Here is a 27,004-nt window from a genome sequence, read left to right on the forward strand (position 1 = left end):
ATCATACTCCTTCAGAAAAGACAAGGAAAGCTTTGTGTGCAGAAACCGCAACCTATCATAATAAGAAGCAGCCCAAAAGTTTCACATTGCAGCTACCAGAAAATAGGACACAGAACTAGCAAGATTGTCCTTCCCTCAGTCCACCCCCCACTCCCAATGCAAGCTATCTGGGTATTGAGAAGGAGCTGGTTTACCAGGGTCTGTAAAGATGCTTAATGCATGTAGAGGAGGTGGGGATTGAGATGCATAGGGGAATGAGTGAATGTTTATAATCAAGCAGACTTTAAGATCCTACTGGTCCCTTCTGGTCTGAGAAAAGGAAGTCTGAATAAGGAGATCTGGATTTTATTCCCAACTCTGCCAACCTGTTACTCTCAATCTCCAGGAAGTCACTTACTATCCCCATTTGACAGATGGGGAAAATGTGAGTACAGCGGGGGTGAGTTTTACTCCCTACTGTAAAGAGCTTTGAGATGTACAGGTAAAATGCACTAAGTATTACTCACCACTTATCCAACTTAAAAAGGGCCATCCCAACATATACACACTTTGGGAGCTAATATTAAACTAAGGAAACCCTGCTTGTTCCCAGTATCAATACCCACACAGCTCTAGTACTAGTCAATTATTGCAAACACAGTGGAATTAACTTTCTGTTAAAAACCCACACATTTTTTGACAAAGCAATAAACTGAAATATTTTCTACCTATAAATTTCTCTTCCACTCTAGGAGTCATGGGGGGTGGGGGGGGGGAATCAAATAGAAATATTCAGTCTATTTCTAACATCTGAAATGAGTGAAACAAATTCTAAATAGTGTTCACATTCACTGAACCACATTCACACTGGAACTTATTCCAATCACGGCCATTTACTAACTGGTTGATTTCATTGCTTTTTACCTCTAAGCTAGTATTTCCCAAAGCATGGGATTCACAGAACTAGGTGGGGTGGGGGTGCGGACAGACCACCACTGTTCCAGAGTCTCAGTTTTCATTAAAAACAAGGAGAGACCATATTACGAAGGTCCACACTATTAGAGTGACAGCTTGTAGCTGTGCGGCTGCTTATTGCCTCTCCAGTGGCCCCTTATGGACAGAGATTGCTCTACAGCACCCTGCGTCTCTGGTCATCCAGTCTCTTCAGGGGCCCTGTAAGAAGTCACAGCTCACAAATTACTTCAAACAATCCCCAGAAGGGATCCCATTTATTGAGTCTTCTGGTGCATGCTGATCCTCCAGGCCCCAAACCCAGTTCAGTTACCCTCTCCTAGTAGTCAAACACAAAGTCTTTCAAAACAAAACTCAAACTAATGGAGTCTTCTTCCCAGTTTCAGGTGGGCACAACCCCCTCCTCCCTGTGGGTCTGCTCTCAGTCTCTCCCCTGCTTCCTGGGCAGGGTGTTTCCAGGCCTCACTGCCTAGAGAGCTTTCTCCTGCTTGTAATTTCAGTTACTCTCTCTCAAAGGAATGGGTTACCTAGGGAGGTGGTGGAATCTCCATCCTTAGAGGTTTTTAAGGACGGACTTGACAAAGCCCTGGCTGGGATGATTTAGTTGGGGTTGGTCCTGCTTTGAGCAGGGGGTTGGACTAGACGACCTCCTGAGGTCTCTTCCAACCCTAATCTTCTCCAATTCTTCTATGAACCCCCATCCCCTGCAGCTTCCTGCTGCCTTTTAGCCTGGGATCACTTGATTCCCCTCAGGTGCAGCTCATTATGTAATCAGGGCTGTCTTAGCTCCAGGCTCTCCAGCCCAAGGGCAAACAACTCATTACACTCCTGAACAAGATCATCCATCCCACCAACCGATCTCAGAGCTCCCTTTGAGATGTTCTATTAAGAGGAAAAGAGTATGTTGCCACTTTGCAAGATTAAAATCATTGTTAGGTAACACTATTATGAAACTTGAAAACTAATGTTTTATTTCTATTTTAAATAATACAAATAACTTGTGTGCAAACATTTTCCAACACCTAATATTGAATATACATCATTTCATACAATAAGAATGTAAGGATGTTGTAGAATACAATTTAAATTCTAAAACATGGGTAGGCCTCTAACAAATGGAGCTACAGGGGGCGCCAGTGATTTCATTTTCTCCAAGTGGGGAGGTTCATCTTTCAAACTTTTGGAAAACGCCACTCTAAACCATGAGTTACTGTTTCTCCATTGGTTAGACAATGAGGGGAAGCTCAAAGGTAAGTGGCTCATCATTTTTATGATGACCAATGGTTTTTCTCTAGGTCAGGATGTGTGGGTCTAAAGCTCCTTTTAAGACAGGATAACCTGCCTTGATAAACAGCACAATGCACAAGAGAAAGAGTCCACTATGGGAAAATGTTTTTCATTTTACTGTCATCTAAGTGTTGTAAAGTGATGCTATTCTCATTTATTCTCGTGCATATTTTCATTCAGACAAGCAAAAATCAATATTGAGAAAATTTTTCATTGTCCTGAATGCTTTCAATCAGACTCTATGAAGAAGGGTTAACTGGGTTTCGAAATGACAGCGTATTCTCTTACAGTGAAGGTATGCTGGTTCTGAGTTTGGCTTTATGTATCTAGAAATGCAGCCAATGGATTCACCATCAAGAATGTAAGGCGATCTGAAGACTGAGACATCTTTGTCACTTCCTGGAGTTGCAGAACTTGATATGGCATTTATCCCTGCATGTCAGCTTTTCCTCCATGTTTAAGAAAGCCATGCACAAATCAACATACTGATATTATGGTACATGATACCTTCCTGTATAAAAGTCACGTTGCGTCTTGGATCAAAACGTTCTTATCCCTCTCCACTCAAATTGTAATGTGTACAGCTATAGCAGGGCCGCTTTAAAGTGACTATATAATAGGTATTGAGGGTTCAATATTCTGTCCTACTAATTTCCATATGAAGTTTGTTCAGTTTGCACGTACAAATGAATTTTTAAACTGCCAACCCCGCAAGTTGGCTCTGGGATCTTTCTATCTCATGCATCTCTTCCAGTGACTGAAGTTCAGAAAGTCAAATGACAACCTCAGGTACACCTGTGCTTCCCCACTATCTCCAGATTATTTCCTCAGCAAGTCCTGAGGTGTCTAGTTGTCACTGAGAACATAATTTGGTCCACATGACAACTATTAATGGTGGTGATGCACAAGATAGAAAGAACACAGCCTGACTCGGAAACGAGGATAAGTTTGCTGTGCTGGCAATTGGAGGAAAGATTTTACTTGAAAATTAATCAAGTCTGATATAGAAATCAGACACACAGTGAATATGGAACCCAGTGCAATAAATTGATTAAAAATAGTAACCATATAGGACAAAAGTTAACTGTTCAAAACAAAATCTGTGAAAGGTAGGACAAATATCAGAAGGATTTAATATATTCCATCAACATGACAATATCATGATTTTATGCAGAATTTTCCAAAAAAGGATAGAATTTTATTTCATTACTAAACTCAAATATAGTCTCAGACTATTACTGCAATTTCATTCTCGTCGTGTTTTTTCACATGGAAGGGATCGGTTCAAACAAACAAATAAAAAAGAAAAAATCACACAGCCATCATCTCTCACTATAATAGAGATACAAGCTTTCCCCTATGGACTTGATTTGTGAGTTTTGGGTGCTTTGCGAGGGAGTGCTCCAGGTGAAGGAGGAGCAACTACATGGCCCCGGGGATGAGTTTGTTGTCTGTTTGTTGTGTGCTTGCTTACTGTGTGTCTGCTTGGTTGAAGTGTACAATGATCTTTTGGGGGGATGGGGGGCTGTGTGCCAAGCTTAGAGGCCTGCTAGGCAAGGCTGAGTTCCTAACAAGAACCTGGCCTGCCATCCTTTGGTCCCTAATCCCTTTAGGATCCCTTGATAAGGGATCGGGGCTAATCCAGGAAGAACAGAGGGTTTAAAAGGCCAGTTTTTAAGTGACCAGAGGAGCAGCAAGCAGGGGAGTTTTGTGAGGGAGTTTAGAGAGGAAGTGTGAGTCTGATACACCTAACTTTCTCTAAACTTAGGCCAATAAACTGCCCCTCACCCCCCAAAAAATCCACAAAACAAAAAGAATGCAGGCAGAAGTTCAGCAGCAGAGTTGGGGCTATCCAGTTTATTGCACTGAACACAGCATGTATGATTACCTGTCTTGTGGGCAGGTGGCATATATGTTCATTCACTGCAAATAGCTCATGGCCCTCAGAGACTGAGTATGGGCTCTTCAGACTAGAGTGGTTGAACTGAAGGACCTAAGAGAGATAGGAATTTACATAGGTAAGACTCTCAGGGACCCAGTAGAGCAGTCCCATCCTCAGTCTGACAGCCTCTGTGCTATTGAGAAGGATGAAAGTCTCAGGGAAGGAGAACATCAAGCTGGAGTGAGATCCCATAGTTGGGATCCTCCTTCCAGATGATGTCATGGTATCCTCTCACACAGAGGACACCTTTCTGAGGATACCAAGGGAGCCCTGTTATTAGGAAGAGACAGGTAATAGTAAGAGGGATTCAATTATTAGAAAGAAAAGGAGTACTTATGGCACCTTAGAGACTAACCAATTTATTTGAGCATAAGCTTTCGTGAGCTACAGCTCACTTCATCCGATGAAGTGAGCTGTAGCTCACGAAAGCTTATGCTCAAATAAATTGGTTAGTCTCTAAGGTGCCACAAGTACTCCTTTTCTTTTTGCAAACACAGACTAACATGGCTGCTACTCTGAAACCTGTCAATTATTAGAAATATAGCTAGTTGGTTTGTGATGAGTGGGAGAACCGCACGATGAATTGTCTGCTGGGTGGAAAGATTGCAGACCTCTCATCTAACCAGACTTATGTGCAGTGCTGGGGAGGAGCTGGTGGTCATGGTACATGTAGGTACCAATAACTTAGGGAAAGGTAGGAGGGGTCATGGGAGGTCAAATTTAGGCTGCTATGTAAGAGATTAAAGTTCAGGACCTCCATGGTAGCATTCTCTGAAATGCTCCCCGTTCCATGTCAGGGCAGAACTGCAGGGTCTCAACGCGTGGATGAGAGGATGGTATTCAGAGAAGAGGTTTAGGTTTATTAGGAACTAGGGACCTTTTGGGAAGGAAGGAGCCTATACAGGAAGGATGGGCTCCACCTAAACTAAACCAAATTGCTGGCATGGAAAATTAAAAAGGTCATAGAGGATACAAGCCAGCAGGGGAAAGGTGACAAGTGTGGAGGAGCACATGGTTCGGACAGATACATTCCATAGGCGGGGGTTTATTAAAGGGGATACTCTATGTCCTAATAAAGAGGAGAGGATAGAAGTTGATAAAGTACAGGTGGGAAGTGAAGAGAAACAAACAGTCAAACAAAAAAGAGTCCCATTCAATTACATCACATGAAGGCAGATGCGTAAATATTGACACATTTTAATAAGTGCTTGTATACAAACCCTAGAAGTCTAAATACTAAAATGGGTGAATTAGAGCGCTTGGTAGTAAATAAAGATAATTGATATAACAGACATCACAGAAACTTGGTGAAATGATGATAGTCAATGGGACACGGTAATACTCGGGTACAAAATATACAGGAATGACAGAGTAGGTCGTGCTGGTGGGGGAGTAGGTGAAAGAAAACACAGTCAAACATAGTAACAATCTTAAATGAAACAAGTTGTACCACAGAATTTCTATGGATAGAAATTCCATGCTTGAATAATAAAAGAGTGTAGCAGTAGAAATGGAGTACCGATCACCTGATCAGGATGGTGATGGTGACTGTGAAGTGTTCACGGAGTTTAGAGAGGGTACAAAAACAGAAATCCAATAAAAAAAATGGGGGTGGGACCAGTGCTGTTCAACATATTCAGAAGTGATCTGGGGAAAAGGGGTAAACAGTGAGGTGGCAAAGTTTGCAGATGATACAAAATTACTCAACATAGTTAAGTCCAAAGCAGCATGCAAAGAGTTATGAAGAGATCTCACAAAACTGAATGACTTGGCAAGAAAATGGCAGATGAAATTCAATGTTGATAAGTGCAAAGTAATGGACATTGGAGAACATAATCCTAACTACACACACAAAATTATGCTTACCACTCAAGAAACCGATTTTGGAGTCATTGCAGATAGTTCTCTGAAAAGGTCTGCTCAATGGGCAGCAGCAGTCAAGAAAGCTAATAGAATGTTAGGAACCATTAGGAAAGGGATAGATAAGACAGAAAGTACCATAATGCCACTATACAGCTCCATGGTACACCCACACCTTGAATACTGGGTGCAGTTCTGGCTTCCCCATCTCAAAAAAGTTGTATTAGAACTGGAAAAAGTACCGAGAAGGGCAATACAAATGATTAGGGGTATGGAACAGCTTCCATATGAGAAGAGATTAAAAAGACTGTTCAGCTTGGAAAAAGAGAGAACTGAGGGGGGATATGAATGGTGTGGAAAAAAAGTGTTATTTATCCCTTCCCATATCATATTAACCAGGGGTCACCCAATGAAATTAGTAAACTGCAGAATTAACACAAACAAAAGGGAGCATTTCTTCACACAACAGTCAACCTGTGGAACTCGTTGCCAGAGGATGTTGTGAAGGCCAAAAGTATAACTGCGTTCAAAAAAAAAATTTAGGTAAGTTCATGGAGGATACGTCCATCAATGACTATTAGCCAAGATGGTCAGGGACGAAACCCTGTGTTCTGGTTGTCCCTATATCTCTAACTGCTAGAAACTGGGACTGGATGCCAGGGAATTGATCGCTCAATACATTGCCCTGTTCTGTTCGCTCTGAAGCATTGGCACTGTCAGAAGACAGGATACTGGGCTAGATGGCCCATTGGTCTGACCCAGTATGGTGGTTCTTATGATTCATGGATAAATTGCATAGATATCTAAATCATTCCTGAAGCAGATTTGTGGTGAACATATGAAGGAGCTCCTTGGGCAACTAAGAGATTACTTACAAAAACAGGGACATGGATCTAGATGTGTACCAATGATGCAATTCTATAAGATGCAAAGCACCCTGAACCCCCACTGGCACCTTCTAGAAGATGCTCAGCACTTTGATCAGTGGGACCATAAAAATTATGCAGGGATTGATTTTGCGCAACATAGAAATTTTTTTGTAAACCAAAGGAACAAATAAAATACATAACTGCAAAAGAGACCTCTAAGACTGTTGCATAATAAAAATATCTCCTTGGAATAGGTTTTCATTTTGATTAAGGGCAAACGACAAGCGCTTTAGTATGAGAACTGTTCAAGTAAGTTTTAATAGAGTGCACCAGTGAAAGTGAATCAAGATGACTTGCATCAAAATTTGTTTGAATAAACACCAGGTAAAAAGGGGCTACAGTTGTTTCTTTCCAAACACCACCCTTTTTCTAAGGCAACAATACACGTTCATTTCAGAATATAACTGTTACAGAAAGCTACATCACAGTATAGTACAGCATGTAAAATCCACCTCTGTCAAGAAGCCATTATTGAATGGCATATTAGCTACACTTACAGCTTTCTAATTTAGAGTTACAGTTTACCACAGCTTTAAATTTTTTTTAAAGTGACAGATTTTGAATGAACTTTCTATTCTCCACAAGAGTGTGCATATGGGGGGATATTACAGTAATTACGACATTAAATAACATTGCACAACCAACCTCTATGGTTAATTCAGTACAAAAGAACAAGTATTAAAAGGTACCATTACTAGTGGTTTTACATAGTTTATATTACTAATTATGGAAGGAAATTTTTTTTCCATAGGCAAATGCCTAAATTACAAAGCTGCACATTACAGGCAGAATGATGTGGTATAAATACAAGAAATCTGGTAAAATATTAAACACAAACAAGTTACATGGGAACAAATTGTACAATCACATAAGATAATCAACCATTATTGTTTAGTAGTAAAGTATCATAAGGAATTGCATGTTGTCTTTGGGGGCAAATATTCCAAAAGCCATTTAAATTCCTGAGGTGGTATAATTAACTCATACAATTGGTCAACACTTCAAATTATTTTGTGCTATGAAACAGTCCCAACATTAATATATTTCCACACACTAGAATTTGCAATATATTGAAGGCAGCAAACAAGTGATATTTTACATCACATTATTTAAATGAAATAATTTACTCTTCTCCATTTTGATGCTACATTTTCAATGGGCCATGAGAGTAAGCATTATAATTTGCACACAAAACATTACCTAGATGGGATTTCTGTTCCCCAGCAGCTCTCAGCTGGCCCAAGGCAAAATAATCTTTTTAAATCTGTAAGTGCCAACACTGTAAACATGTTTGTATTTTTCAGCTAAATACTGTCCAATACCAAGGATGAGAACCAAACATAAGTAGGAACAGTTTTGTGTACCACAAAAGCCGATTTATCGACTTCTGATTCAAATTCACATATGATTTTTAAATAACTAAAAATGGTCATGCTACAGTTGTGAAAACTATTTTTTGTGCATTTTGACTCTGGACACAGTTTTAAAAAATGCATGATAGAAGAATTATTAAAACCACCAAAAATGTAAATAGTGATAGGGAAGAACTTTTTCAACTCAAAGCATCAAACATACACTTTTGTGCAGAAATCTAGACAACTATACAAGATCTGTATTTAAGCAATCATCTTTTTTATTATACAACTCTATGAACATAAAATGAACAGAATGCTCTATATACTTACCTGTACATGTGAACATAACTTCTTTAGCTACAGTTATTTAGTATAGGTCATACTGAATTTAATTTTACAGTTCAGAATAACTATGTATAACCTTATTGCAAGAGGGACAATTTCTACATGAGGAGTTTCACAGGCCAATCACACTAGGCGTAACCAGTACATTCAAAACGTAAGTGTAGTTCACGTATGAATTTTCCCTGATCCCATAAATTTAGTTTCTCTTTACAGCTTAAGCTCATTTGCAATTTTGGATGCAATGTTCTTAAATGCAATAGAAGTCCCAGATATTCTCTTGAAGCGGACTCCATTGAGTGACAATCGTGGCAATTTGCAGACTTCCATCTCCCATTGAACAAGACTATCCTGTCGTGCATCACCATGAACACAGAAGAGCAAAAACCTCTCTTTTTGTTCATAGTCACAGTTATTAGCATCTAACACTTTTCGAATCTCTCTCATCATATCATTCGGGTCCATGGAACTAGTGGTCTTCATACTCCACGTGAATCGCAAAGAACGTGGTTTGGAATCTTTGCTATCCTCCTTTTCTCGGTCTTTTGGTTCCCCAGAAGCACTCCTGGGGAGAGAAACATGTTGCACACTCAAAAGTAAAATCCATACAATAGATACAAGTGCTAGAAGGTAATAAAGTTTAAGAAAATCCTAACTATAATACAGTAAAGCTGGGTTATCCGGCACTTTACCAACCAGAAAGCTCTAGAAACTGGCATTTCAGGAGGGGGTTAGGGACGCGGGCTCAGGGAGGGAGTTTGGATGCGGGAGGGAGCTTAGGGCAGAGGGTTGGGGCGCAGGTGGTGTTTTGGGGTGCCAGATCCAGATGGCGCTCACCTTGGGCGGCTCCCCACAGGCAGTGACATGTCCCTGCTGTTCCTAGGCAGAGGAGCGGCCATGGAGGCTCTGTGCGTTGCCCCTACCCCATCCCGAGTGCTGGCTCCGCAGCTCCCATTGGCCAGGAGCTGCACCTCTGCCCAGGAGCAGAAGGGACATATTGCCACTTGCGGGGAGCTGCCAGAGGTGAGTGCCACCAGGACCCGGCTCCCCGCAACCCCTCCCATGCCCCAACCCCCTGCCCCAAGCCCCCTCCTGCACCCAAACTCCCTCCCAGAGCCCGCACCGCAACCCCCAGCCTTGAGCCCCCTCCCGCACCCAAACTCCCTCCCTTTTAGTTAATCAGAATTTTTGACTTACCGGCACCCCCCATTCCCCCAACATGCCGGATAACAAAGCTTTTTTTGTATATGCAATGGAAACTACAGATACACATCCCTCTGCTCTGCTGTAGCAGGAGACAGTGCAATCTACATTTTAAAAAGTAACTTTTGATTTCTACTGAGCTCATCATTTGGAGCATACATCAACAAAAGGTATTCATTTGTGGGACACATGGTCTGGATGTGTAAACATGCTGTAAAAGCAGCAAAGGAAGGAAACCCACCCTGCATTCCACACAAAAGTTTTCGCTTTCATGCTTGTGCATGAAGAGAAACTCATTTCCTATATTTACAAATTGGGGAGCATTATGCTCACAATTAACCCAATCTGTTTTTACAAATTCTTTAGGGACTTTTGACCCTTCTTTCTCCTCTTTTTTAAAGTGACCTTATAGTTTTGCAACATCCTATTTTAACTGATGCAGTAGAATTTTATATTACAATTACTCAACTGGGTGGGCAAACAGCTTCTATGTCTCTCATAACAATACAAAGCCAGAAGACACGGAACAGAATAGTGAGAAAGAGAAAAAAATGTCATTTTAGCTGATAAAATGACAGATAAAATCTCAAGTAATTATCTTCTAATGAACACAAACAGTGGGACTATAAAGCTTCTTTACCCATCAGATCACTCAACATAGGTAAGTTTGGAACACAGTTTTTTAAAATAGTGCTCATTTAAAAAGAGTTCCAGATTCTGCTGTTTCTTTTCCCAGATGCCCGACAGCTGCTGATGCTACCACCCACTATTGAGGAGGGGGTGTTTCCTTGGCAGGGTCTGTTAAACGAAGAGCGGAGGTCAATTTCAGACCAGATTTTCCTCACCCTCGTTTTCCCCATTTCCTTTCCTCGCATCCCTGCTGTTCTCCTTTCATTTCCCACCTCCTACCCACTTGTACATCTTGGGCAAGCAACTTAGTTCCCAAAACACTGCCTAACTCAATTACGCTAAGGCCACCACGGCTGGGCAAGGCCCTTTACGACAGCCATTACTGGTATTATTTTTACTTAAAATGTGCCAGGTGTTCTACAGACACATAGGAAAGCAGTCTCTTCCCCTATATTTAAAGTGCTATTGTCAACAATGAGGTTCCCCCCCGAAACAAAGATAACCTGCCACTTCATTTAGTAAACTTTTCACTATTCAGAGCAGAACCACTCTAAATAGCTGTAAAAAAAAGCACGCTTTTTAAACATTAAAAATTGATCGTTTATTTTCATTGCTGCCACCACAGAGCCACCTCAGTATTAGAAGACTTGGCACAGCAGCGCAGTCGAGGTTTGGACTCGGGTAGCACTTCAGGAAGTGGCCTGATGTCCAAAACATACTAGGCTGGAGGATAACCAGGAGGCAGCAGCAGAGACCGTTGGAGAACAGGAATGAGTGGTGAAATCCACTGCCACGCTTAATTAACTTAACAGACTTGACTATACTACAGGGTCAGCAGCACAGCAGCGTAAGGACATAGGAGAAAAAAATGCTGAAATAGGTAATTCAAAACCATACACAGTATATTAGTTATACTAAGCACCGTATACTGTTTAAAGAGCTGCTGCTCTTTTAAATACAGATGCTTATTAAATGTTTTCTCTTAGAAAGAAGCCATTCTTTTTTGTAATTAACCATTTTAGAGTATAACAACAACTGCAGTGTGTGTTCACTGTTTATTCATTAGAGGCTTTATGAATGTACACCTGCTTTACCAAACACATTAAAAAGGCAGAGTCAACATGCTGAGACATGCTAGAAGAGAACATATACTGAGAGGTGAACACACTGTACAGTACGTTATTGCTTACATTACAGCTACAGTTTTGTTTGTGTGTGTAGTGATTGCCACACAAAGTCAATATTTACAATTACCACCCAGCAATATCTGAATACCACTGTTCTTTTTAAGTGTAAAGAACCACAGACACCTCAGACATTGCAGGGTGATCACTGTTGGTGAACAGTGACTTTTAAATGATGAATACAATATGTGACTATATGAAATATTTTTACACTACATGTACATATTAAGTATTAGCCTATATATTTGCTACTTAAATCTATATTATATTAAATAATATTAAACATAAGAAGATAAGTTTAAAGAAGAGCCTTATGATTTGGTTTAATCTTGTAGCTGGGATTGCTTTCATAGTAGTGTGTTAACTTATCAAGTTTGCTTCTTTACAAAATGTACAATACAAAACACAGTTTTGAACATATATCTACAAGTATTTAAAAATCAAAAAGTGAATTTCCAGGGAATTAAGAGGGATGGGCAGGCACCCACCGCAAAACAGAACATTTTAAAAATACAAGTTATCTAGGCACTATTCTATTTTAAATCCTGGTTAAAAATCTTTCAGAAATCACTTTAACTTTTAACACAAAGGACCTAGCAGCGAAGTATTAATTGTGGCTCCTCACCTTGAGGTGTCAGTTCTGCCACTGGCTTCGCCTTCACTTGGATCCCTCAAAACAAAGTTAAGGTTGAGATTCAATGATAAAGACGAAAAATAAAAGTCAAGAGAACCCATATCTATAACAGAGTTAAAGTAACTACCGAGCAAAATTCAGCATAAAAATGTTGTATTTACTAATTTTTGTTAAGTACTGTTTTTCAGCTGCAAGTTTGACTTCCCTTTATGATACCTCAATTTATTGCAACCCTGATAAGTAATTTTTTTTTTTTAAACTCTTGGTAAGGTTAGCATAAGTTACAGAGTTCTGGCCTAATACAGACTGAAAAATGGCCATATATGATTCCAATAAGTATAGTTATAGCACTTTAGTCAACAAGGACCTGAACCAGAGAGGTGCTATGTGCCCTCAACTACTACTGAAGCCAAATATAGCTAGCTGCAAGTGCTCAGCTCCTCTCTGGGTCAGGCCCTTGGGCTCCAATCCTGGAAACATTAGGCATCTGCTTAGCTTTAAGCATGGTTACATATTTAGAGCTAAGCATATGCCCATGAGTTTCTTGGATCAACCCGAGACCCTAATTCAAAAGGTTACCTATGCATCTGTTTAACTTTAAGCGAACAAATTATCCCATTGAATTCAACAGCACTACTGATGGGCTTTAAGTTAGGCAGGTGCTTAGGTACTTTGCTGAATTGGCGTCATGATTTGTAAAATAATTACTTAACAATATGCTTTTGTAGCCTCTGGCTATTTGAAGAAAAAAAAAAAAAAGATATGTACAATGCATATTATGTAAGCCAAGGTATCAAAATCTGATAAGTGGGTACATTCCCAGTGCTGCAGTACAAGCATTTTAGTAAATATTTTAAAAGATTTATTTAATCCAGCACATAACACCCTTCAAAATTATTCTATATAAACACCTAGGTAACTGACCCTCTAGAAAGTATCATTTGGCACAAATTGTTAATACACATTTCAACAAAATGCCTCAATACTCTGTACCCTAAGCAAGCTGCATTTTAACTAAATGTCTAAAAGCATTTACTTTATATAAATACCCTACATGCTTACCAGAAAAACACATACAATTGACAGAATTAAAATAAAATAAAAACAATCCTTCTGGACACCTTTGTAAACAGTATACATATAAAACTATTGCTCACTAGGGTAACGTTTCATATTATTCAAAGACATTAAGAAATAAATTATCAACATCAAGACTGAGACAACCCAAACACAGTCAAAACAGTTAACATCAGATTGGTAGAATATAACAAAATATCTTTGAGGCAAGCACCCCCATGAATGATCTGAGAGGTAGGGAATGTCAAGCTTTTGGTTTGATGAAATGATTAACATTACTGAGAAACAATTCTAACCACCTGTTTTTGGAGTGTGTGTTTTTTTAAAAAAGGGTTAACAGCAAAATGTCTGAGGTTTGAAATTTAGGACTTGTAGTCACTGACACCAAGAAAACACCAAAAGGTAGCTTTTTCTTAGAATTTTAGCACTATAATTAATAATCAGATCTAAAACAAAAACAAATCCTCCATCATGCACAGAAGTAATTTTTTGTTTAAGTTTGATTTAATTAGGAGACCGACACTGTCAGTGTGTTCTATATAAATCTATTGTTAACTGCATATGATGAAAAATGTCAAGTCTAAACTGGCTATAAAAAAAAAATCACCATTCTTCACAACGTTACATGCATACCATTTGATTTAATATGGTCTCAGAATGACATTTATAATGACAAACAAGTAATGTATCCTCCTAAAATGATTAATTACTTAGTGGAAAATGCACTTCACCCCATTTGGAATTTTGTTGCCCAAATGGAATGACAGAGCACTTTGTAGTGGGTTGTAATGTTGAGAAAGGGAACAGAAAATGAAAACGTTTCCACTATATATATATATATATATATATATATATATATATATATATATATATATATTAGTGGAAACGTTTTCATTTTCTGTTCCCTTTCTCAACATTACAAACGTTTTCATTTTCATTATATATATATGCGCCGCTAATGCCATTAACGTAGGTTCAGATTTCTGTATCCTCAAGTTTGGAAGAAATTCTGGCAAAGGTAGATTATAATACATCTTATTTGGACAATTAACCACACATTGTCAGCATTTTAGATTATTATTATTTTAAGAGGATCAGACTGATTTTTATTTTGAACCTATCATGCTATTTAATTCCATCTCCCCCGTCACATTTTGTTCATGAGATCAGTGTGTACAGTGCAAGAAACTATTCTTGTCATCTTGTAACTATTCTTATATTAAAATGGCAAGTTTCACTTATGAAGGGATTTAAGACTAGAAAGCATATCTGGAATTTAATATAGGATATTATGATTCTTCAAAGAAAGCAAAGATCTATGGGATTTAATTCTGTTGTGAAATTGACAGTTCTGCAGTAGAGTGCTATTTGTAACCTCTGTAACTTGCCTACTACTTCCTGAAAACTGTAGGTAAATCCCTGCAGGTGTTTCAAACTCAAATCAATTGATCAGCTACTGCCAGACATAAGTGAAACAAGAAAATTTAATTTTCTTGTAAGAAAGCTTTAAAGGTAATCATGTAAATAGTCACTTAAGATAAAATAATCTATCTATATATCTTATGCTTTTCTACAGCATCCATCATGGTTATATGTAAACACTGATGCACTTCCTTGACTTTCAGATTCTTTATTTACTGCTTCAAAAATAAGTTTAAATGAAAGAAAAAAGGTTACTTAATGTTGACACCAATGAGGATTTCCAGATGCTAGCAGTCAGTGTACACTTTTACATGTCATTTTTACTGTCCTCAACGAGAAACCAAAGTTCTCTACAATAACCTCTGAATAGGGAAAACACTGATTTTGTCTGAATAGAGAGAGTTCTCCAATGATTAATAATCTTGCTATTGTAGGAATGGTCTTTGTAATTAATTACACCTATATCACTTGATTACAATTCATCATTAAAATGTAAATGTTCTCTTTATGTTACATGATAATTTGTTTAATGAGAGCATATCAATTTTGCAGATGGAGAGACTTTTCATGTATAAATCGAACTATCCTTTCAGTTGTTCAAACCAAACCCCATTTTTATTATAGTGATGTAAATAGGAAAACACTGTAGTAGTTACTGCATGAAACATGTGACTATTTTGTTTAGGGCTGTCGATTAATCGCAGTTAACTCAGGCGATTACCTCAAAAAATTAAATTGCAATTAAAAAAATTAACTGATTAATCGCACTGTTAAACAATATAATACCAATTCAAATGTATTAAATATTTGTGGATGTTTTTCTACATTTTCAATATTGATTTCTATTACAACACAACTCAAAGTGTACAGTGCTCACTTTATATTAACTAATGAGTTAATAACAAATATTTGCACTGTAAAAATGATAAACAAAAGAAATAGTACTTTTCAATTCACCTCATAAAAGTAGGGTAGTGCAATCTCTTTATCGTGAAAGTATAACTTACAAATGTAGATTTTTTTTGTTACATAACTGCACTCAAAAACAAAACCATGTAAAACTTAGAGCCTACAAGTCCACTCAGTCCTACTTCTTGTTCAGCCAATCGCTAAGAGAAACAAGTTTGTTTACATTTACGGGAGATACTGCTGCCTGCTTCTTATTTACAATGTCACCTGAAAGTGAGAACAGGTATTCACATGGCACTTTTGTAGCCCGTGTTGCAAGGTATTTGTGGGCCAGATATGCTAAACATTCATATGCCCTTTCATACTTTGACCACCATTCCAGAGGACATATTTCCACGCTCGTCAAAAAAATAATTCGTTAATTAAATTTGTGACTGAACTCTTTGGGGGATAATTGTATGTCTCCTTTTCTGTTTTACCCACATTCTGCATATATTTCATGTTATAGCAGTCTTGGATGATGACCTAGGACATGTTCATTTTAAAAACACTTTCACAGCAGATTTGACAAAATGCAAAGAAGATACCAATGTGAGATTTCTAAAAATAGTTACAGCACTTGACCGAAGGTTTAAGAATCTGAAGTGCCTTCCAAAATCTGAGAGGGACGAGGTGTGAAGCATGCTTTGAGAAGTCTTAAAAGAGCAACACTCCAATGCGGAAACTACAGAACACGAACCACCAAAAGAGCAAATCAACCTTCTGCTGGTGGCATCTGACTCAGATGATGAAAATGAACATGCATCAGCACGCACTGCTTTGGATTGTTATCGAGCAGAACCACTCATCGGCATGGACACATGTCCTCTGGAGTAGTGGCTGAAGCATGAAGGGACATATGAATCTTTAGTGCATCTGGCATGTAAATATCTTGTGACGCCGGCTACAACAGTACCATGTGAACGCCTGTTCTCATTTTCAGGTGACATTGTAAACAAAAAGCGGGCAGTGTTATCGCCTGCAAATTTTAACCAAACTTGTTTGTCTTAGCAATTGGCTGAACAAGAAGTAGAACTGAGTGGACTCGTAATCTCTAAAGTTTTACATTGTTTTACTTTTGAATGCACGGGTTTTTTGTCCAAAATTCTACATTTGTGAGTTCAACTTTCATGATAAAGAGATTGCACTACAGTACTTGTATTAGGTGAACTGAAAAATTTCCATTTCTTTTGTTTTTTTACAGTGCAAACATTTGTAAATCAAAAATATATATAAAGTGAGTACTGTACACTTTGTATTCTGTGTTGTAATTGAAATCAATGTATTTGAAAATGTAAAAAACATCCAAAAATATTTAAATAAATGGTATTCTATTATTGTTAATCATGAGATTAATTTTTTAATCGCTGGAGAGCCCTAATTTTGTTCTTTTAAGATAAAGAAGCAAGAGAATGGCTGGCCAAATCTGGATGGCTATAATACAAAAAAAGCAAAGCTAAGCGGGTTCTGAAAGGGTAAAACAAAGCAAGAAGATAATCCTATTCTAATTAAATTTACATTTATGCTAGATTGTCATACTGGAAATCCTCTAAAAGAATTAAGAATTTGAAAAATAAATCTCATTTATTATCTTAGAGGAAGTGAAAAATATACAGGAAATAAAGCAAACACAAAAAATTTCACAGAAAAGTCTGGTACTAACCTGCGAACAAACTTGGAAGTTATCTTACTTATAATACCAGTTGAAGTGCCCCTTCTAGCATGTGCAAATGCACCAGTTTCATGTGAAGGTGAGGCAGGTGGTCCATTGTAAGTGGCATTACGCCGCTCCCGTAGCTGCTCACCATGGAAAGTGCTTCGACTTGAACTCCCACGAGGAAAGCGGGTTCGGTCTGGAGTAGTAGTGCTAATACTATGAGCTGATGGGGAAGCAGCAGGCACTCTCTGAGTTGCACTGCTGAGAAAACAGAAGAATGCTTAACACAGGACAACCTCCCATATATATAAATAAAAATAAATAACTTCTCTTAACATTTGGTTTCAGAGTAGCAGCCGTGTTAGTCTGTATTCGCAAAAAGAAAAGAATTTGGGAGACTGTTCACTCCTCCTATAAAAAAAAATGCTGACTGATTCCAAACTCTAATACACACAAGTCAGGTGATCAGAGCTGAAATCTTTCCAGCATTCTCCTTGAGGGAACACAGTTGAAAAAAGCCACATACCACCTCACCTCCACACATACACAAAAAAAAATATATATATATATATACCAGTTTTAAGCCCTTGACACTAAAGATGAGATTTTATAGTGCTTTTCCTGACACCAATAGGTGCGAAGTAATCTTCAGTGCTAACAGGTTTAAAATTTATAATTCAGTTTAAATATGTCAGCATATCTACTCTATGGGTTGAGTCTGCATCAGATAAACATGTAGCTATTGCTGTTTTCCAGGAATTATCTGATGACAGAGATCTAGTTCAGAGACATGAATTTATTGTGTGTTATGAGCAAAATATGGTGTGTCATGGACAAAACTGAATCTAAACAATATGTAGCATTGTTACTCAAATGAATACCATTTTAAAACTATACTGGAGTATTGTATGTATTGTAATACATTAAGAGTATATACACTATATTAATATATTTATGTTTACAATAGTTTGTACAGAATTTTGAAGATGCAGAACACTATGCAAATGCTAAGTATTATATTACCTCGGTCGATAAGCTTCAGTGCCATCTTTGATGGTTGGCAGCGTAACTTTTATAGGATGACCAGAGGCAGACATAGATTTCTGGTGTCGAGGTCGTGTTGATACAGCAGATGCAACAGCAGAGCCTGCAGAAGATGTGCTACTCGCAGACATTTCTGTTAGGCTTTATCACAAGAAAGGCAGGAGGGCCACAACAGTAAGAAAAAACATGTTAGATGTGCTTAAAAGTCAATTCCAACAACAGAAAAGTTCATGTCAAACCCTGAAACTAGATAAAAACTCTTCAATAAAATTACAAAACAAAACAAAACAAACCAACAGACTTACAATGATTAGTCACAAAAACAATGTTATTCTTGGTAAAAATGCATGTTTTTGCAAACACTTTCTATGGAAAAAAAATCTCATTCAAGGATGCTGCAGGGTGGCTTTTTATTGCTTACATTCATATAGATAAGACTATTTTCCTTTAAATAGACAAGAAGCTAAAGAGTAACTTTTTTCAGTAAGATTACCAGCATATTGTCCATTATAACTTTCCCTAACTTTAGCTGTTTGGGCTTAAATGCTAGGTGTCTAGCCTCAGTTTGATTTTTTTGTGTGGGGAAAACTTCATCCAAAACAGTTTGGTTGTTTCTCAGAATGACACGAGCAAAAAATACCTTTTCCCATTGAGAAACAAACAGTCTGCCACTTTTTTTTTTTTTTTAAATGAAAACTCTAGTACCCTCATGCTTTCCAGTAGGCACTGGAAATTGGTCAGAGATGTGCCTTCTACAGTTCTTGTGAAAATCTGCCCCAATTTGGTCAAGTTAACAGCCTTTCAAATGTCTCAGTTTACACACACTCATTAGAGACTTGTTAGATTTTAGCATCTAAAATCTCCAAAGATAGTATGTGATCATGTAATTCAAGACTGTATCATAATGTATGTGCACAGAGGGGCCAAATTAAGGCTGTTCAGACAACTAATTCTGGCATTGCCTAACTTTTCAGTGCTTGATGTTGCATCTTATATGCTCTTTTAATGTAGTCTCTCTCTCTCACACACACACACACACACACACACACTCACTTTCACATACCGAATATTTCCATCAGAAGTTGATCATCCTGAGAATGTGCCTCATGTATCACATTACTGCCTCAACCTTGCACCTCTGGAGCCATAGGCTCAAATAGTTATTGCTTTTTTAGTCACTAGTGGACATTTATTCACCTATCAAAGTGACCCCTCATTTTTTCATAATTCATAGTCTCTGCTTAGTTTGTCACAAGACTGAAATAAGCAAAACCACTGCAAGTCAGGACTGGAGTACAGGGTATTGGGCAGAGGTGTATGGAGAAGATGATCCTATACTGCTTGCAACAGTTACCAAAGATAACTAACGTCAGAATTGACTCACTTTTATGCACCCAATTGAAACACTAAATACAAACTGAACATCAAATGTGTGTAGCTAGTAATTGAAATTTCCCTAAGTCAACCACTTCTTACAAGCACTGACAATCTACATTAACAGTTAGGAAATACTTTTTATATTGCAGATTCCTAAATTAATGGATAGTAACCATAAAAAGACTGATAACAAAAGCACAAGGATTTTAGCTTTTGGATCAGATAGTTTATCCTACAAAGAAGCTCATAGGAGCAGACTGCAGTAAGTTAAAAACCTCAATAGAATTCTCCTCACGAGGTTTTTAGGAAATCTCCCCCTTTAGTGGAAAGAGTTTTGAAGGTCTCAGAGTACATAAGGGCGAGGCTTCCTAACCCTACAGATCCAAGGTATCCACCAGGAAGACAACCAGACAATCCTAAGGCAGGAGCCATCACGAATGGATAGCAGTCCCTCTGCATAAATGAGATGGCACTCCTGGCCCCTGGCAACATTGCTCATGTAGCGTGGACCCCTGCAACTATACCCACAGAAGAGACTCCACGTAAGGAGCTGGTATTCCACACAAATTCAGGAGTAACCAGAGGACCAGTATTCCCCAAATACTGGCAGGTTCCCCAAAACTCTTTAGAGGAAAGCACCATGGAACATCAGCAGAGGGATTCCTTGGAAGGGCAAAAGGGTAATTTCACAAAGGAAGCACACTTGTGCATACTTGAAGAGTGGGGATCTTATGAGTGTGCCTCTATTTGCATAAACCGAGTGGACAGTCCAATAAATATAACTGAGGAAACTAAATTATAAAATGGGCTGGGGAGAGGGGGGTGGAGTTAGACACTTCAGAGGTGGAATATACTGGTGTACAATAACTGTAAGCAAGCACGCTGAATCAAAAACTATTGTTAACATTTTAAATAAATCCTTCTCCAATTATTTTGAATTGTAGAGAAAAGAGCAATGAGTCAAGGTAACCTAGAGAAAATCAACTACAGGCAAACTCAGAGCTCACCCAGTAAATATTTAGCAAGTGGAGACCTCCCCATTTCTATATTTTCCCCAGATTTAAATTTCTTTATTTAAATATTTTAACAATACGGTGTTCCTTCTTGCTGCCTCTCAGTTTTAATGTTTCACACTGATGTAGTGCATATTCTGCAATATAGCGAGCAGAATTATTCCCAAGAAAATGAAATGCTTTCACAGTAATCAATCTTCCAAAAAGAGATCAAATGTTAAACACAGCTTGGAATTCTGACAGATTTGGAAGAAAGCTGACTACATAAATACTGTGCTTATTCAGAAAAATGTAGTGACAATAATACTTTAAAAGCTAGTTAAAACAGATTGCAAGAAGTGCTATTTATGGACCCACTATCTGTCCACATAATTGCATTTCACAGATAACCAAAAGGACTAGTGGACTGAGTACAGAATAGTAGAGAAAACTTAGTTCTCTTGTCCCTATTGTACTTTGATAACTACAACCATGTCACCAATACTACTTCACAAGCTTATCGTTTAGTAATTGTTGCTATATAAATAGGTTTCTTCCATGCTTCCTGAGATCTAGACCCTATACAAATTATTCAGGCTCCAACTGCTCAAGAAAGACTTCCAGTCAAAAAGCTTTTGACAGGAAATTGGGTTTTTAATAAAACAAAGATTTTGGGGAAAGTGTTTGCTTTTCGCAGAAAATTTAGAATTGTCATTAAAAAACACCTAAATATTGCCTTGATGGTGATATAGTTAGACCAAGGATCGTGGTTTGTAGAGGAGAAGGGGAATTTAAGGCACCCATATTACAACTTCAGTGAGGTAATGCAACAGCATTTCAAAATTGAAATGTTTCTGTATTTGCCAAAATTTGTTGGTATTCAAATTTCCACTAAAAATCAAAATTTTCTACAGTAAGAAACATACATTTTCGACTAGTTCTAATTAAATTTTCCAAATATCAACTAGTTAGCTTTGTTACATAAAAAAAATAAAAGTTAAATCTACCTGAAAGAAGAAATGGAAATTGCAAAACATAAGTAGTCTTACCATATTTTGGATTTGAATTTTTGAATACTTGGGTATTTCTAAGGCAACTACCACAATGCTGTCTAAGCACCCTACAAATTACTTCAACCGTCTTGCTACACAATGCTTTACTGAAACCCTTAAACACCACAAAGTTATACATTAGCTCTTTTAAAAAGCCCATTTTCACTATTCAAAGCATACGACAAGAGGGCAGAAAGCACTGTAGTTTTAAGAAGCATTCTATTACTTGAAAAATACCACAGCATCAGAACTCCGGGCTGCCGTGCTGCATAGACTCCATAAGATGAAGTCCCTGTAGGAAAATTTTACAACTTAAAAAAAAAATTTTTTTTTTGTTTTGAATAAAAGAATTTTCAAATGAGCTTTGAAACTGAAAAAAGCTTTAAGAGCTATAAAAGCAAGCCAGAGGGAGTTACTTCTCAGACATAATGAGTCTAATATCACAGACGGGGTTTCAAAGTCTTCACATGACCCCCACAAGAACCAGGGTCCTGTCCCATGAGGCCAGAGTACTTAAAATGACGACACCGTACATTCAACAAGAGAACATTCTTTCCCCAACTTCCTAGAACAGACACAGTGGTGGTTTTGCCCTTAGGACAGCTGGGGCACCACTCCATTCTTTTTTCTTTTCTTTCTTTTTAATTGGAGAAATAAAGTTTCCTTTACATCTCTTCCATACATCGTTTATAGCTGTTCAATGAAACACACCCCTTCATGCTATATTCATGCATGGGAATCTGTGCTAGTGCTTTAGTGCCTTCTGTACACACTAAGCAGACTGAAGCAGCAGCAGGACTGCACTGAATAGTCTGTCAGCCACATTGAAGGGCACCAGGAGTCACTTATAAAACTCTCCTACATATGTGCATCTCATGTAAATTATAGTGTTGCCCCAAAAATTTAGGCTCAGGGGTGTCTCTGGATGGAGAACTACAGTGTTATGAATTTTGTAAACCAAATTCAAGTTGTCAAAACTGAACTACTACTTTGTGTCCAAGAATTTTTAAACCCTTCACATAAAATGTTTAGCTTCACCAAAGCACGAATGAACTCCATCAAAAATGCAGAACAATAGTCCCAAAGCTAACTTACACCAAATAGTGTGTTGTAGAAAAGCCAAAGAACATAAATACATGAAACTGTAGCTGAACAATATTTTTTCCTTTCACCTTTCAAAACGCAGTTTCATAAGAAACCAAGCACATGACAAAAAGCCAGCCTTCTCTCAAAAAGAAAAATCACAGAAAATTAATAATAAATCGTAAAAAATAATAAGTTGCCCAGGATGGTCTGCCTACCACATGGATTCCCTCTACAGGGAAGTAATGTGGATCCTGGGGAAGCAAACACTCCCAGTGGCTGCATTTGGGGATGGGGAAGCCAAGAGAGAGTTGATTCAAGTAGTTTGGGCGTTTGCTTCTGAAATTGTTTCTGCAGCACTACATGGCTTACAAAGGGGTAATGGGTCACCCAGAGCCAGGATATTTGAACGAACAGACGGCAGGACAGGAGAGCAACGCAGCTGGCAGGGACAAGTGTAACCATAGCTATGAGAGAAGTTCTATAAATTTTGTGCAATTTCAGGAGCAGGAAGGGCCTGTCACCAATATGGCCCAGTATGGAGGAACAGGTGCTGCAGCATACGGTGCTGTTAGCAACCGGGCTAGTGGTATCATCAACAATTTCCACCCGCCTATCAGCCCTTACATTTGTCAATATGCTGAATAGTTACCAAGATCATTGTAGCAGGTTTTCAGTTTGGAGGTTTCTAGCAGGGTGGTCTCAAAGCACTGGCCCTAGGGAGGATACATATTGTCCCATCACTGTTAATAAGCTTAGGGATCTGGTGCAGATCCTGGAGCCCATACATCATTGTGGACAAGAGGCAGCCTCGTTCAGGGCGGCATTTCTGGTAACATTTTCTGCAACTTTTAGGATCAGTGAACTGGTACCTTAGTCCTGCAGGGACTCTTGTAGAAGAGCTCTGGCACTGAGGGATAAACATTGGGTGGGGGAGTCTGGGATATTAATTTTGAAGAGGTCAAAAATGGATCAAGAGGGCCAACATAAATCCAGTATCTCTTCATAATCGTGGGCAATTAAGAATAATAGATCGTAAAAAATAATAAGTTGCCATATACTGAACTATATAGTTAAATAACCTATCTAAAAGAAAACATATAAATATTTTGTGCAATCAGAAAATTATGATCTATTAGATATTTTAAACTTAAAACTATTTTACCCTATTTTAAACCACCACATTGTTCTAATATGCAGCAAGGAAGCTCATCACTAACCAAAATATAATTCTTACCATGGAAAGAATGGATGTCCAGTCCTCTATAGATTCAGATGGAAAAGTGGATCAACTGGTTACATTATACCCAAGAGCTCAACAACTTATTTGTAACCCATCCTTCTGTGCTCATTATATAGTAGTGTTAGAATGTTTTAAGTGTCATCAAAAATAGTTTTAAAAAATCACTTTTCCCCGCCTTTCAGATGTTACATGGTCCTTTATATATGCAAATTAACAACCCTATCCTTCGGGAATTCAGAGAAAAATACTGCCTGGGCAGTGAAATTGATCAATATGAACCTTCCAACACGTATGAAACCATAAGAGCGGATAATGGAAACACAGTTCGTTTACTGGCTTTACTTTGATGGGGCTTTTCCACCCTTTTCAACTTTACGGTTTTACATTTAAGTACAGCACTCAGATGCATGTAGGTTAGTGCTTTAAAAATACAAAAGAATTCATATGCTCCTTCAAATAAATCTCGATATAAATTTTAGAGATACACTTTGCACTTAAGTCAGACACTGAAAATTACAGCTCCTACAGGTATTTTATGAATATAATTTAAGCCAAAAGTAATTTTAATGGTCTGTGCCCATTAATGTGCAAGAGGTTTCGTTAAAAAAATTAAAAATATTTAATGCACAGTATTCACCCCAACTACCAGATACAGTAAAAGGGCAGAGTCAATTACAGAATTATTTGGGACAAATGAGATAAGCAAGACTCACAAAGCTCTTTTATGCCAATTAAATAGTTACATCTTATTCAGTAGTTATAGGGAACTTAAAAACAAAAACAAAAAAAACTTTGCAAAGGGGAAGAACGAGCCATCCTCTGGATCATCCAGAATATTTTATGTCTGAATTGTTTTGTCTATTTACATTGCAAACTCTTCAGTCTCTCTCTTGTACTCTTTGTACAGTGATAGAGGCAACTCCTGACAATATTATTGCTTGGAGATGATTAAAGGCAGAATCACAATATTTGTCTAACTTTGTCATAATTTGTCTATGTAAGACAAATATTCAGGCACAAACTTTTCTGCAAGATAAAACAAACGTGTAAAGTTTAACTTGCTCCACACCACAGCATCTTTCAAAAGTATATTGGCTAAATGTTTGTTTTAACTCCTGTGATATACCTCAGCACAAACTCTCAGATTTTTGGCTAAGTCAACTGAATACCTGTTATCTTTCCCATTCTGTATCGCAGAATAGCGATCTGAAGACCGCTCACAAACATACGTGTTCCTTCTGGTCATTCCACCAACAGGAAATACATTGTTCTAGAAGGAGAATAAAAATGAGTAAAGACAGATACAGTTAATTAATATTTACACAATTTAAATGAAGTTATCCAGAAAAACACAAATCAGCATATTAGAATATATTTGATTTAAAAATGTGGCATCTAAATTCCAGACCAGTGGTTTCCGACCTTTTTTCATTCGCAGATCTCTAAAAGATTTCGAATGGAGGTGTGGTTCCCTTTGGAAATCTTAGACAGTCTCTGGACCCCCACAGATCCACAGATCACAGGTTGAAAACCACTGCTCTATGGTAACAATCTTTCATGGACCCCTTAGACATAGTCTGCGGACCCCCAGGGACTGTGGACCACAAGTTGAAAACCACTGTTCTAGACTGTGTGAGAGAAGACATTAAATGTACAGAACAACTTAATTAAATCTGTTGACACAAAGTACTTATTTGATCTATCCATTTCTAATGCTCCCATCACCATGCTTTGTAGGCGCCACTGGAATTCACTGAATAAAAGCAAGGAAAAGTGTAGTTAAGGGGAAAACTTGCTTTATTAACATCCAATTCCTGCACACAATAAAGAAGTCCTATAAGCCTTGATAATCCAATGTGACTGGGACATCCACACAGAAGTCACACTGAAGTCAACAGAACTCCATGCAAGTTTAAGGGCTTGCCTGTGTAGATTTAGTTGCCCTCAGAGCTTCAATCCTACAGTTTGTTGCCCTTTGTTGAGAATGACAAAAATCTTTCAATATGCACTGCAGTATTCAATGTCAGTATTCAGCTGAAGTCAGGAATGAACAAGAACTAAGTAGGATTTTGTCCTTAGCCACCATAGTGACGGGTGCCAAATAAATATGTGTAATATTAATAGTAAGAAAAAAATTATCATTGTTTTCTTTGCTAGTTAAATGTGCTCTCCTACCTAAAACCTATTTTTAAAATGTTTCTGACAGCTAATTGTCTCTTAAAGAGCTAATTATAGTATAAAAATTTCAAGTAAAATTTTTAAATTTTTAGATCAGATTAATTGAATTTTGATTTTTCAAAATGTTTGTGTAGTCAGACAGGTTAACATTAATTCATAATTACATGTTAAAATATTAGTGTACTATAAGATAGAATGAAGTTTGTAAACACGCAGTACATCTTATAAAGTGTTTTGGAAAATATACTACACTAATACAGATCATTATATTTCAGCATGGCTGATTAAAACACCCCACAATCTATGTAAACGCAGGAAAGCATGAGGAATAGACTGTGGTCATAAGACAGACAGTTACTTCAGCAAGGACAAGGCACACGAACACTTGGAGCCATACTTTCATCCATTCTAAAATTATAAAAAATCTCTCATACACAATGGGAAATTTGGGATAGCTGCTATGAATTCTAAATATTGTGTATAGTAGAATCATTGAATCATAGGACTGGAAGGGACCTTAAGAGGTCTTCTAGCCCAGTCCCCTGCACTCAAGGCAGGGCTAAGTATTATCTAGACCATCCATGACAGGTGTTTGTCCAACATGCTCTTAAAAA

At 37.9% G+C, this 27,004-nt stretch overlaps 1 protein-coding gene across 5 annotated transcripts in view; it reads right to left on the reverse strand.

The window, feature by feature from the left end:
• Window positions 1-6,910: 6,910 nt before the first annotated feature.
• MARK1 (microtubule affinity regulating kinase 1) overlaps window positions 6,911-27,004 on the reverse strand; it is a 115,480-nt gene continuing 95,386 nt past the window's right edge. For 2 of the 5 annotated variants that reach the window (XM_074949227.1, XM_074949226.1), the window contains exons 14-18: window positions 25,382-25,482; window positions 18,445-18,606; window positions 17,428-17,682; window positions 12,309-12,353; window positions 6,911-9,231 (exon numbers count right to left, since the gene is read on the reverse strand). In XM_074949227.1, the coding sequence (XP_074805328.1) occupies window positions 8,877-9,231; window positions 12,309-12,353; window positions 17,428-17,682; window positions 18,445-18,606; window positions 25,382-25,482 (918 nt within the window). In that variant the 3' untranslated portion in view covers window positions 6,911-8,876. The remainder of the gene's footprint in view (window positions 9,232-12,308; window positions 12,354-17,427; window positions 17,683-18,444; window positions 18,607-25,381; window positions 25,483-27,004) is intronic. The other 3 variants (XM_074949228.1, XM_074949230.1, XM_074949229.1) reach the window with 3 other exon arrangements.

Source organism: Natator depressus, chromosome 3 (genome assembly GCF_965152275.1).
Source record: "Natator depressus isolate rNatDep1 chromosome 3, rNatDep2.hap1, whole genome shotgun sequence".
NCBI classification, from domain to species: domain Eukaryota; kingdom Metazoa; phylum Chordata; order Testudines; family Cheloniidae; genus Natator; species Natator depressus.